The sequence below is a fragment of the Neolamprologus multifasciatus genome, chromosome 15, assembly GCF_963576455.1.
Source record: "Neolamprologus multifasciatus chromosome 15, fNeoMul1.2, whole genome shotgun sequence".
NCBI classification, from domain to species: domain Eukaryota; kingdom Metazoa; phylum Chordata; class Actinopteri; order Cichliformes; family Cichlidae; genus Neolamprologus; species Neolamprologus multifasciatus.
In genome coordinates, this window is record NC_140453.1 from 21,024,537 (window position 1) to 21,039,368 (window position 14,832).

The following is a 14,832-nucleotide window of genomic DNA, read 5'->3' on the forward strand; positions in this document are numbered from 1 at the left end:
CAGTGTTTGAGTTTCAGACGTGCTGTTCTCTTTGATATTTCTTATTTTCCCTGCCCTTATTTCCTGAACAGGCTTCGCCTTTTCTGGTGGAAAATGCAATTAACAACATTCTTAATGACTTTCCTTGTTAAATACGGGTTGTATTGATTCACTTTCTCATGATCCTGTGGTGCAAAGTGGTAATCTACTGCCCTTTGACTTCAACTTCTAAAATATCTTCAGCACATCACATAAATGTTTGTGATATAAAGTCAGTGGTTGTCTCTTCACATTCTGTTGATAGTTTTAGTTAATTTGGGAAGATTTTACATCATTTTTAACAAAGTCATTTTTAAAAAGAAAACCTGAATTTATACCAAATGAATTATTTGCATTTCTTTCGGATTTCTTTAGGATTGCTTGGCACGCAACCTGAGGAGAATGAAAGCAACATTTGGTTCAGCTCTCTATGACTTCAGTCCCACCACTTTCATCCTCCCCAATGACTACACCTGCTTCCTGGCTGAGTACAACAGACTGCGTCTGGCCAGAGGAACATCGGTCTACTGGATAGTTAAGCCTGTGGATCTCTCCAGAGGTCGAGGGATCTTTATCTTCGAGGATATTAAGGACTTGGTTTATGATTGCTCTGTTGTCATTCAGAGGTACATTAGCAGCTCTCTGCTGATCTCCGGCTACAAGTTTGACTTGAGGATTTACGTGTGTGTGAAGAGCTTTCATCCACTGACTGTGTACATTCATCAAGAAGGCCTGGTGCGTTTTGCCACTGAGAAGTTCAACCTGTCATCTCTGCATAACCTGTATGCTCACCTCACTAACACCAGCATCAACAAGTTCGGTCCCTTCTACAAAACCGAAAAAGGAAGCGTGGGCCGGGGATGTAAGTGGACCATGAGCAAATTCAGACATTTTCTCCACAGTCAACAGATCAACGAGCTGCTTCTGTGGCAGAGGATCAACAACATCGTCACTCTGACCCTCCTCGCCATTGCTACATCAGTGCCCTCCTGTCCTAACTGTGTGGAGTTGTTTGGATTTGACATCCTCATAGATGCCAAGTTTAAGCCCTGGCTGCTGGAGGTCAACTACAGCCCTGCACTCACACTGGACTGCCAAGCTGATATTTCAGTGAAGAAAAAGCTAGTCAGTGATGTCATTGATATGATGAACTACACATCGACCGACAGCTTAAGAGACAGAGCTTATCAGAAACATAGGTACAAGCAACCTTGTTTTAAGGCGAACCACCCGTCTGCACCTGTGCTCTCAACGTTAAACCATCAGAAGAAAAAGAGAGGTAACAAGGGCTCGCACACTCAAATTCTCCCTCTGCTAAAAACGTCTCATCAGCCTGAAAAGACAAAACGGGGTAAGCTTAAACAGCGTGATCTTGAAGCCAACTACCAAAGATGCCTTCCCCCTTTTGAATTATCAAAGATACGTGAAGCTAGATGCAGAATAATTAACACCAGTGCTATCAACCTCCACACCAACCAGACCCAAAACCCGATACTGGGCCAGGATTCAAGGACAAATGAGTCAGCGTTGAACAGACAGTCTCGTCAGCCTCTTGTATCGTACCTCATGAACAACGGGTCTCTTTACAGGTCTGATGTTACAAACCATGACAACTCTGAAACAGAAGCTGAGAGGCAGTGCTCAGGAGAGACAGACGTTTCCTCTTTGACACCTGACACCCAGGAGAGTGAGGAAGCATTCACACGGCCTGCTGCGTCCTGGAAGCTCCCAAACATTTACAGGTACTGTAAATTTGCAAAATGTCAAACGAAGAACAAATCGTTGGTTTTAAAAGTGGAAAGTTTGACCTATTACTGTTACTTAAATTACTTCTGACTTGGAATATTTTACAATTTTGGTGAAAATTGCATTTTTATGCCTTGAAATTCATAAAACTGAAGCCAGTTTGAGAACCTTTAAAAATCTTTAAAAAAGGATGAAATTGACTCTTTTCAAACGTTCACAGCACAAAGCCAGTTCGGATCACTGCGGAGAAAACCACAGGGAATGGGCAAAATATCCCACCAGTGAAGGTTGGAGACTTCATAAGGACGTTTCCATTTAACAGGGCTACTCTGAAAGCCTCGCAGCACGAACTGGACATAAGGACAGTCCTACAGGAGATTCAGAGCCTAACTGGACAGTTGGTTTCGGGCAAAGGACACAAGATGAAGAGCAGGAGAGAAGAGAAGGTGACGGCAGATAAGGATGCTGATACTGACTTTGATTCACTGTTGTGGGGACCAAAAGATCCTCCACTGATCAGCCAATGCTTCAAATCAACTTAACCTGTGGCATACTCTAGCTGGTGTAAATGAATACTCACTTATACTGCATGGTGCTTTTCTACTGTTTTCTTTCAGGGTTCGTTTGTTTATTTGACCTAACACATCATTAGTGAGGATTGTAGAAATGTTTAGCTGATTTAGAGTTTAGAAATGTGTTAACATAGAATCTAGAATTATTGTAGAGACATTGACACTGCTCTCAATGTAATAAAGGCCTGATGGTGTCCTGAATTTAGGAGCAGAGTATAGGAGACCCTCCCCAGTTGAACTGTGAAAGTAAAACAGAGAGGAGTTAATCCTGAGAGGAAATTCCCCAGAGAATGTTTGGGTGGGGGTCTCAACATTTGACCTGGATAACTGTGGTCTGGAAGGGAAATGGGTTTTTTATGACCTCTAGGGAGTCACCTACACCCACAGTGTTTTAACTGTCACGCACACTCACTTACGTGCACACACATACACACAGGTATGCGTACACAGTCACACACGAGCACTCACATAGACACAGACACAGAGTTTGCAGCACACCGTAGGGGGGTTTTATGATGGGGACACCTCTATAAAGCTGGCTGTAACTAACAAAGTGGTGAAGATTTTGCAGAGGGACACACCGGCCTCGTCTTCCCTTCTAGAAGTGCATGCTTAAATGAAGATGAATAAAGATGAATAAAAGTTTTGTGAAAATGACTACTGAGTTCCGGTGCCGTCTCTGGAAGTTTCGACGAATAAAAGAACAGGGGTAAAACTGATTTCGCAACAGGATCCTACAGCCCTTTGTGTAGCTTGCATCAGAACATATTTCATTTATATGTTAAATATGATCAAATTTGCTGGTAAATTGAGTTTCTTTATATGCTGTAATCATGGGAACAAGATTAGCTTTAATGTTATAACACACGACCCACACGAAAACCTGCGGTTGTTAAAGAAAATTTTAGACAAACAGTATCTGTGATTGATTGTTTTTATGATTATAAAAAAGCGTTATTGGTTAGTAGTGGACTTTGACAGACTCACACGTGAACACACATTTTAATGGGCTGTGAGACAGTGACTCTTTTCTAATTAAAGTAGTTAATGTACACATTTTTATCGTGTGGCTCTGAAATGTACTGTGGCTCTTTAAGTTGTAACTCAATGTTTGAAACTTTGAAAACATCTATTAGAAAGAGGGGATTTGCCATGAACTCTGCTGCTCTCACGCATCTGATCTGGTTCTGCACAAAACTGGTGAAAATGTGGACTTCTACGGAGATCACTAAGGCTGCAAAAGTTCTACAAAGTTGCCAGATGGACAGGTATATAGCATCAAAGCTGAGTGGAACAGTGGTTAGCACTATTGCCTCACAGCAAGAAGGACCTGGGTTTGACTCTACCATAGGGCTGGGCCATATCATACTGTTCACGGTAATACTGTGTACACGGTATAATGTCGGGCAACGATAAGAAAATGAAATATCGCAATAGAATATGAGTAAAACGCGCATGCGCAGTGCCTTTGTTTTCATACGCACATGGCAAAAAGGGCACGGCGGGGTATTGTGTGTGTATAAGCTCTTTTTAAGTTTTGTGGATATTATACATGGTTATGCTGATTATATGTCGGCCAATTTCCACTGGAAATGTCTTTTGGTTAAACTGTCAGCAAGGAATTTGCACTTGCACTGTTATATTTTTATATAACTTTAATGCAAAAAACAGCTGCTGTTTAAGTGAAAATACATTGATGGGGGTTTTTTTTGCACTAATAAAATTGTGGAGTTGTAAAGTATTTTGTCTAGTGTCAATTATATCGTCAGTTATATCGTTATCGCAAACTTTCAAATGTATATCGTGATAAATATTTTGGTTGCTCTACTCTACCATCAGGCTGGGAACTTTTTGTGTCGAGTTTGCTTGTTGTCATAATAATGAGTAACAACTCAATGCAAAGCTTCAAATATCAGAAGGAAACTGTATGTGTAGGTGATATTTCTCTGGTTTACTCTATAAAGCAGAAAACAATAAATGTTAACTTGACTCGCCACGTGACTAACAGTGTGTCTGGTTGCCACAGTCTCCACCTTACATATGCTAGCTGTTACGTGTGTGTCACGATCAGCTCTACACACAAACTGTATATAAAAGACAGATGCAGCCATTGTGAGGTCAATCACTGGGTTAGTTAAACCCCATTTATGAAGCCTTCGGCCGATTTTTTTCACAATCAACTAGGTTTGCTTTTTGAACGCAAACATAATGGACACGGGAGAGGAGGATCTGATGTAGTAGTTTGAAACATTAGCTTAAATGTTAGTCAACTGACTTATTTACACTATGCTGCTGCAATTTGTTGATTTATTTTTAAATCATGTTTTTATGCTCCATGTGAGGAACTAATGCACTTTGGGAAGTAAAAATCAAGTTTGTGCAGCGACTGAACTGGCACAGGGAACATATCAGTTTGCACCACATGAACTTATAATGAGGTCAGTCAGTGCTTTGACATCATCTTTTGTCCTTTCACATAAATTATTGCTGGGGTGCTTAATAACCACTTAACAGTCCTTTATATACCTGGATAATTTGATACTGACAAGATTTGCACTGCAGACACAAAGGTGGACTCTAGAATTTCTGTACAATAGAAACAAGTTGTAAAGAGGGGGAAAAAAAACATTAAAACAAGTATATTCAGCAACATGATACACACTTGGAATCTATTATTGCGTATCTCAGTCCATTTCCTGTCTTCCATGGCATGTTAGGCATACTTACTCAAATAATAAATGCTTAATATATTTCTGAGATATAAAATTGTCTTTCCAGCAAATCTCTCTTTATCAGAGAAAGTGGCATCAGCAGAGGGCAGCGTGGAGAATAGTCATAACAACACAAGTGAGTCCTTCTCGGTCTCTGTAGAGTACATGAATGTCTGAAAGGCACCAGGAAAACAGTACCATAGAAGCCACAATGTCATTTGTTCAGTTAATAGCTGGTTAAGAAAAAAGTGACCTCAAAGCACAGCTTGTCTGAGTGACTATCTACTGTTTTGGTGTTGATTTTTAGGGTTTGCAATGCCAGGAATAAAAACCACTTGTATGAACTTTCATTTCTTATCTGACATTTAAATACGATTAATACTATGAATTCTTAAATTGTTCCATTTGTTGTTGGGAACACATGCAAAATGCCTCAGTATGCATGAATTTTACACAAGACACAGACATCAACAAAGATATTTGAACTACAGTCATTTCTCTCTGAAAAAGCACTTGGCGAAGGTGAGAACAGGCACAAAAGCACAATATGTAAGCAGAGAGATGTTACAGGACTGATAATCCCATCATGCTTTTGCTTGCTGAGATCAGAAACTATTTAAAGCCCTGTGGTGTGAGATTCTTTTTAATCTCCTTTTTTGTGAGATGAACGCCTCACAAACGGAGCAGAAAGGTCGTCCTTATATGGTGAGTTTGTTGCGGTGCTGATTGTGCAAATGAGTGAACGTGCATGAGCTTTTGATCAGGTGGCTCTAATCAGGTTCAACAATCTGAAGAGGTGAATCTAAAGGTGATTATTGCTTGTGGCTGCTTGTCCATGAAATTCTTTCAGCTCTATGGGTAAATTCTGACATGCTGCAGATTGTTACAAATGGTGCTGTTGCACTCGTGCACGTGCACAGTAGATTCAGACCAGTTTAAACTGTGTGGTAACATAAATATCTGTGGTCCAGCAGCCTGCTACATACTACTCTGCTAATTACTTGTGGTTGCCTGTGTATAGTTTCTCTTTCCTGCTTGGTCGACATTCACAATGTGCTGTAATGGGCTCAACCAGATATGTTGATCATGCTGCTGAAACCTTAATGTGGAATTTTGCCGTCCAAAGGAGGCTAATTTATCAATATTTGAGTGGTTTTTAAAAATTATTTTTTCAAACTGATGCTCTCCGGTCAGCAAGGCATGCTTTTAGAAGAATTTTTGGTTAAATTCATAGTGAGCAGTGAGGATGAGACACAGTTGACAGGTCAAAAATTAAAGAAAGAAACTGAACTTTTGGCCCGTATACTGAGCTTTGTATTGCTATAGTTTATGACACTATTTTGTCAGAAAATATTTAATTTCAGATAAGCAACAATAGTTCACAGTTCTGGATACTCAAAAACTGTTTCGAATGTGATACATTTACATCACACAAAGTCACAGACTGTATTTTACTTTACAGCCTGCTGTATGCCAGTCTGCATTCAGTAGTTGATGGGGCAGTACATAATCTGACCACTAGTCAGCAGTGTGGCATAACAGAGTTTTCTAATTAGGGCAGTTTTCACTCAGCAGCTGCCATTTGATTACAAACTGTCTCTCTGTTTAAACTGCTGCTGAAAAGCCTCCACCTGCTGCCTGTGGACCTGCGCACTCACACACACACACACACACACACACACACACACACACACACACACACACACAGAAATACATGCACAGTCACAAGACAAACATACAGTGTAAACTTGTTAAAACATGTACAGGACCACTGTGTGTGACTCATATGTGGACTTCAAGAAGTACAAGCGTATTTGTAAATGTTTGTGCAGATTTACACCATGCTGTGTCTAACTGCCGCTTTACGTCACACCGTGAGTACCAGATTGAATTGCTACAAGGCTACTGCATCATTTCTTCACTCAGATTTTTGGTGGGTTTTTGAGGTCAGGCCTCTGCAGGTTGCTAATTTTTATTTTCAATAAATAAATGAAATGAAAATTTTATCAAACAATTTTTTATCAAACTGTTTTCTTCTTTTTGTTTCTAAAACCTTACCCATTTCATATCAGTATGGATACCCAACATGATTTTATTTTTCTCATTTAGATCTCATGTGTTTTCAGAGTGTTCCTTTAATTTCTTTGGGGAAGTATGTATTGAGCCAAGATTTAAACATGTGCCTCCAGGTGTTTAGGGTGGATACAAACCATATCCAAGCCAAACGTAGATCTGTCCAACGTGTTCAGCATCGTGCCTGATGTCTCCTCTCAGTAGGAGGAACACTTGTCAGAAATCTGAATCACACTGGCTGGCTCTTTTTAACAAAAAGGGTAGTGGTTTTATGCTGAGCCCCTCCTCAATATTACCATTTGGCCAGTAAGTGGTGTCACTTGATGAGTCATGAGAGCGACTCCTTTACAAAAATCAAGACCGTCATTTTTTTAAAACTCTCCAACAAGGGAAATGACTGCACAAGAACCAAAACTGTGGTTGTCTTCATGCATGCTCAGTCATCCAACTAAGTAAATCCTAAAAGGTTGATTCTGTTCATCTGGACGTAGCGCTTTCAATGGGAGAAAATTTTCATCAGTCATCCAAGGACTTCTTCAGCCTCAGCTGAATTGATTGCTACATTGATCAACAGTCACTGATAAAAGCCCATCAATCAATGGCCATTGATCAAGGGACAATGATCAATGGCCATGAGTACCATTCACAGAGAGCTGGGGAATGGCTGCAATCACAGCATTGTAAGATGGTGAAAGATGTACCCTTAGGCCCCCCTTGATTCAGAGATGGTCTTTCCCTTTTCACGTAAATGGCCTTCTTGACTCCACGCTTAAACCAGTGTTCCTCCCTGTCCAGGATGTGTACATCCTCATCATCATTCATTGGCCTGTAGGTGTAAATAGACCACAGAGTCCTGGCCTGATGAGGTAGCTTTTCTGTGTTGTGCCATAGGCTTCACCAGAGGTTGTTTGGTTTCCCCGATGTATAAATCCTGGCAATCCTCCTGGCACTTAACAGCGTACACCATGTTACTCTGTTTGTGTCGGGGGACCCGATTCTTGGGGTGGACAAATTTTTGACGCAGCGTGTTTTGGGGTTTAAAAGCCACAGAGACACGGTATTTAGAAAAAAAAAGTGTCTCAACTGTTCCGATACTCCTGACACATACGAGATCCCTACAGGTTTTCGCTTAGGCAGCGGTTGTCCTTCTCTCCTGGATCGGCTGGAGCTTTCTTTAGGTGCCTTCCAAGCTTTGACAAAGCTTTAATGAATCATTTCAATGTAAGCAGCTATCTCCTGGAAGTTTTCAGTCTTTTGAATATGTGGCTTCACAGCTGAAGGCCCCATCCAAAGTTGTGTTTCTTAATGTTTACAGGCCTCCCAAATACTGCACTGACTTTTTAATGATCTCAGTGAATTTCAGCCCACACAAATATATCAACAGCAGTGATCACAAAATGGTTTATAACTGAAAACAGTAGTGAGATCTTTAGCCAGATCTTCCCATTAACACCTGACCTGTCCAGGGGTTCAGTCAATGAGTTCGTCAATAGCTTCAGTGCTAAAATGTTAAATGTTATGGACACTATTGCTCCCATTAAGGTGAAGGTTATCTCTGGAAGGAAGAAGTCTCCATGGAGAAACTCCACACTGGTGAAAAATGAAAAAAGAGAGTGTCTGAAAGCTGAGCGCAGATGGAGAAAAACAAACCTCCAGGTTCATTATGACATCTATAAAGAGAAACGTCACAATTATAGACTTCCCATGCTGTGCTAGACGAGTCTTCTCAATGAATTCAAACACCTTTTTGAGAATATTCTCATCTAGAAGCATTGCAAGTCTCTGTCGGATCCACTCCACTTTAAATTTTAGCAAGTCAATGGTAAAATCTGAGCAGCTGGTGCTGTGCCTTATGTAGGCTTTTGGTTGCTCGGAGACCCTTAACTGAAGAGCTCCTTTGCAAACTTTTAGGAGTAACCTTGTTTATGTCTGCATCTGAGGCTGAATCTCAGGTGGTTCCTGTAATCAGCCACCTTACATGCTGTTTGCTCATACTGACGTACAAGCTTTAGCCAGTCCTTGCCAAAGTGGGTCGAAATGGCTTGATGCATGCTGAGTCATCCAGGTAAGGAAATCCCAAAATGTTGATTCTGTTTATCTGGACGTAGCGTTTTCAGTGGGAGACACGTTTCGTCAGTCATCCAAGTGACTTCTTCAGTCACTTTGATCAGTGGTTGTTGATCAATGGTCATGACAATTTGCATATTTATGATCAAGGAACTGACTTCATATCCCATTGTTCATTCAGTGGGCTAGTTTCAGTTACTGTGCAAATGTACTCTTTATAAGGTTGGGGAAACCTGGAGGCAAGCCATAGACCAAGCGGCAGATGCACCATTGCCTTGACATCTTTCTTTGTTGACTTTCAGCTGCATTGTTATATCAACACCCTGCTGTCTATATTTAGGAAGTTCGTGGTTTAGATTTGCTCTGTTAAAATTGTAAAGGAATTGGGGGATTTTCTTTCCAGGGTGGTAATCTGGTCAGCCAGCTCGCACAGTGCGTTGTTCGGGTTGGCCTGAGGAGGGATGTAAACTCCAACAAGCATGAAGGAAGAAAACTCCTACGGTAAATAAAACGGTTTGCAGTTGATGAAAAAAGTTTTCAGGTAGTATTTCTGTAACACTGTGACAGCAGTACACCAACCTTTGTTAATCTAGAAGCAGACTTCACCACCCCTTGTTTTCCCTGAGAGCTCCGTTTTGCGGTCTGCCCGGTGAAGTTGGAAGCCTGGCACATTTGAGACAGCGTCTGGGATTCGTTCATTGAGTCAGGTTTCAGTAAAGCACAGGGCAGCAGAGCATGCAAAGTCCTTGTTAGCCCGGTTTAAAAGCGGTAATTCATCCACTTTGTTTGGAAGAGAGCAGAGATTTGCAAGATGAATGGAGGGGAGTGCCGTGCGGAATGCCAACATGATTTCACCAGTGCACCAGCACAGGTCCCCCGTCTGCATCTCCTTTGAGCGCCACAGAGAGCTGCTGTGCCTTGACTACAATCTCCGAAAAACTTTCCAGGTTTATGAAAAAAGGATAAGAACTATTTTGAGATGACTGTCTGATGTTTAGCAGTTGATCTCTGGGAAAAAAAGTGATGTGGTCTGAGTGACCAAATGTACAGAATATAAACAAAACCAAGGAAAGTGCAAGAGAACGCAGTACCAAGGCTGCCATCTGCGGCGCCATTTTGATTCAGACCATGATGTTTTTAGCAATGTGAGATATGAACTTATTAACAGTCTTGAATTTTTTATTATATTCGGAAAATGTTGTGGTTTGAGGAAAGATAAATAATATTTCAGATTTAAAAACCTCTCTCTGACGACTTCCTGATGAGTCAAGAGTTAAAGCTCACTATGTGTTCTCCCAGGATCCTGTGATAGTAAATGACATGAACAGTCAATTACCAGCAGCTGTTGCTTTGTAATACTTTAAGGCTGACAAAGCTTTGAGGCTTTAGAAGCGACAGCACCTCTAGACAGACATAATATTTTGAGTGTCAGGGATAAGTTCACCTGTAACCTGCAATCTTTCAAATCTCTACTAAAATCACTTACAGCTACAATTTTATTATACCAAGAGGCTGTTTGCTTGGACTAAATCTTTGCCTGTCACATAAGAATTGCTGTTACCACGCCTACTTACACTAAATTTCAAAGCTGCTATGTTAATTATCTCCAGTCTGACAGGCAGCAACTTGTCCAGCTAAGTACCAACAGCTGAAAACACACAAAGTAATCATCAGTAGATGAGACTGCAGACTAATGCCAGAATGTAATTTAATCTCAATACTCAGTTATTTCAAATAAACACAGAAAACCAATTACAAACAGATGGTCTTTGACAGGTAAAATGAGGATTAGTCATCAGTGGTAATTTCCCAAACGAAAGGAAGTGAACTATCAGCTTCCCCATTATTGTCATATTTTTAACTCTTGCACTGAAAAACTAAATTTAATGTGAAAGAGCTGTTGAGGTACAGAGATCCTTAATGCAATCGACCATGCAACATCAGTGGTACCAATTCTCCAACCCACACACTGAAGGAATTCTCAGTGTGTTAATTATTGAGGTATGCCTCAGATATACTGCAGTTTCACAAGGTTCCCCTCTGTTATGCATCAAAAGGCCATACAAGGTGTTTCAAAAGCCAAGCGGGAGAGTTGGTGTTGTGAAACAGGCTTCTTTAACCAATGTGGAGCAGTTTGTTAAGCAATGCTGCAGAATAGCTGTCAAACCAGTAGTTTGTGGCGTAAAGAATGTACAGGTGTGGTTTCATTCATTCAACCAAGAATTTTACATGCCAACAAAAACTAATAATTGCAGCAATTGCAGCAAAGCTACTTAAGTGTATAACAATGTTATATATGTATATATATATATATATATGTATGTATGTATCATTAGTTGTATCATTTTCCAGAGTCTACAATAAACTGCCCTTTTGAGTTAATTCCTGTGTTGCGAATCCTGCATTTTGAGTCCTCACCTCCTGCCTGCACACAGCGATTCCTGACATCCGCGCTTTGTGTTTACATCCCTTTTGCACTAGATTCTGAAGTGGCAGGTTTTATCTCTCTCCAAACAATATTGACTGAACCAGCAGCAAAAGAAGATCCAAACTAGGCTTCACATTTCGCTTCACATAAACATTGTCATGAATTCCCTCTTACTTTTACTGATTCGCTTCCAGCACAATAAAATCTCACTTCAGGCACATCTCTCTCTCTCTCTCTCTCTCTCTCTCTCTCTCTCTCTCAGTATACTTCAAGAACAGCTTCCCATTTAAAAATCTGTGTTTTCTGCATTATTTGCTTGCTTATTACGCACAAATCTACCGTTGTTTACAGCACTGTCGGCAGCTGTCTTTTTTTCCCCTTTTACTTACTTCCGAAAAGAAAGCCTGATTTGTGCTGTTCAATAGACTACTGAACAAATTTAAACTTTTTAAAATTATGCAAAATTGCAAAATGATTAGCTGTGTCTCTAATAAAACCTCTGTAACTTTGCTCTGCTTCGCTTCAGCAGCATCAGGTAATGTTCATCAAATCAAATCATGGATCGAATCGATTCGGGACCTTGTGAATCAGAATCGAATCGATTCTAGAAATCAGTGACGATACCCAGCCCTACAAGGCAGCTTTCTTTTTTGTTACTATGTGACCTGCAAGTCTGCAACAGTCTCTCACATGGGACAGAAGTGGCAGGACTAATCAAATACTTGCGGGCCAGGACAGTCAGCTGTGGGTGGGTCTCTGCTCGACTGGATTCTGCTCTGTACAAATTCAGGGCCCTGTTACACAGGGCTGCCTCTTCTGAATCAGAGTCTGAAGACAATGAAGAGAGGAGGAGGCTCTTTGTCTTTGTAGGTTCCTTTGTGGTGGCATCTTTACACTGTACCTGCAGCAGGGCCTCAAGGCTGCTCAAAACCACTTCTCGCTCTCCTCTTGCAAGACACTTTAAATCAGGGGTCTCAAACTCATCATTCGTCATTAGTAAGACTCTATAGCAACGGTTCCCAACTGTTTTTCCGCCACGACTGGTTTAATGTCAGACAATATTTTCACGGACCGGCCTTTAAGGTGTCGCGGATAAATACAACAAAATAAAATGATACGACCAAGACAAAAACTGTGGTATTTTGTAAATATAATAATAAACGCAAATTTGCTGTGTTATTGTGTAACTTTATTAGCAGCGTCCTCCTGAAATGCGCCAACAACATTGAGAGTAACATCCTCCTCTCTGCCCCTTAATGCTCTCTGGACGCTATGGTAATGCATAAATATTTCTTTTAAAATAAGATACACAACTACAACACGGGAAAAGACCCAGAGAAACCAAGTTAACGATAAAAACCTTGGAAACCAGTACCCCGGTACCGCTGCTCTATAGAACTTGACTGCATACTGAGGGGGCAATTCAGCCATTTGATTCATGTTACAGCAGCTCATGAGTAAATGAAAATGGTGCAATAAAAGTACTTTTAGAAGTAAGTTTTTCCAAACATTAACATTTACTTAAATTTACTGGAGTAGAGTTAGGGGTTGCCACTTCAGCATTCAGGGTTAACTCTGGTTTTTCTGTTCTGAAAAAGGCCTTTTTCAGGGAACACAAAATGGGTTAACAATTTAAAGCTCTTCTGCAGCAATGGTGGTTGACCAAGCCTTAAAAGCTGGTGCTACTAATTCCTACAGGTGTTCCAAATTGCCTGGATTACTCTGCCTGCATAAAAGTAGTGTTGGAACACACCTTGGTACCATATGTTTATGAGCACCAGTAAAACAGTATTGTACTGCAGAAAGTAGTGTGATGCTACAAAAACGGTGAGAAAAAGGCAATTAACAATGGAAGAGAGAAAGACCCTCATAACATTTAAAAATTTAGGTCTTTCTTCCACAGAAATTGCAAAGAAAGTCAAGGTGTCACTGAGTAGAGTTTCCTTCACAATCAAAAGCACTCAGAAACTGGGGCAAACTCTGACAGGAAGAGGTCTGGCAGACCCAAAGCCACAGTTGAATCAGAGGACATGTTTCTGAGAGTTAACGGCTTACGTGATAGGCGGCTCACAGGACAACCATTTCAAGCACAGCCTTAATAGTGGTCGTAGTAAGCAAGTCTCAGTTTCAACTGTGAAGAGAAGACTTTGAGCTGCAGGTTTGACAGGACGAGTTGCAGCAAGAAAGCCACTGCTAAGATGTCAGAATAAGACAAAGAGGCTTGCCTGGGCCATGAAACACTGTCATTGGACTACTGAAGACTAGAAGAAGGTATTATGGACCGATGAATCATAATTTGAAATCTTCGGTTCACCACGCAGGATCTTTGAATGCCATCGAGTATGGTTCCACAGTGTGTGGCATCAACTGTCAAACATGGAGGAGGAAGTTTGATGTTTTGCTGAATCCAAGGTCGGTGACTTGTACAGTGTGAGAGGCACCCTGAATCCTACCTTAGTTATGTTGTAATAGGTGTAGGCTGCTGGGGGATTCCCATCATGCACTGAGTATTTCTTCTTTAGTCACCTTTCTCACTATCTATGTGTTAATAGACCTTTCTGCATTGAATCATACTTGCTATTAATCTCTGACTCTCTTCCACAGCTCATCTTTTGTCCTCTCTTCCTTCTCTCACCCCAACCGGTCGCGGCAGATAGCCCTTCCCTGAGCCTGGTTTTGCCAGAGGTTTCTTCCTGTTAAAAGGGAGTTTTTCCTTCCCACTGTTGCCAAAGTGCTTACTCATAGGGGGCCATATGATTGTTTGGGTTTTCTCAATATGTATTATTGTAGGGTCTACCTTACAATATAAAGCACCTTGAGGCGACTGTTGTTGTGATTTGACGCTGTATAAATAAAATTCAATTGAATTGAATGTAATCAAACTAATCAACATTAGTTTAAGTACAACATTACAACTGAATGCTAGTGGACTCAGAAGTGGGCTTGAAAATCTGGAAACAGCAGATAGATTGTTAACGTCTGACAGGCTACAAATATTGATTAAAAAGCATTGATCACGTGGTTTTACAGTATTGCTCTTAATATTTTATAAAAGCAGAAGCATCTACATCTAAGTTTTCTATTGACAGTTTTCTCTCTTTCAAGATACTTTTATCATAAGAACATCAGGCCTTAATTTTTTATATGTTTTTAAACAAAAAGAAAAATTAAAGATAGTAAAAGAAAGTTAAAAGACTATTTAAAACTGTCTTTCAGC

At 40.6% G+C, this 14,832-nt stretch overlaps 1 protein-coding gene across 1 annotated transcript in view; it reads left to right on the top strand.

The window, feature by feature from the left end:
* Nucleotides 1-4,977, top strand: part of ttll2 (tubulin tyrosine ligase-like family, member 2) — a 10,813-nt gene extending 5,836 nt beyond the window's left edge. Inside the window, exons 4-5 of the mRNA XM_085133718.1 lie at nt 394-1,760; nt 1,985-4,977. Coding sequence (XP_084989844.1) covers nt 394-1,760; nt 1,985-2,306 — 1,689 coding nt within the window. The 3' untranslated portion in view covers nt 2,307-4,977. The remainder of the gene's footprint in view (nt 1-393; nt 1,761-1,984) is intronic.
* The last annotated feature ends 9,855 nt before the right edge of the window (nt 4,978-14,832 follow it).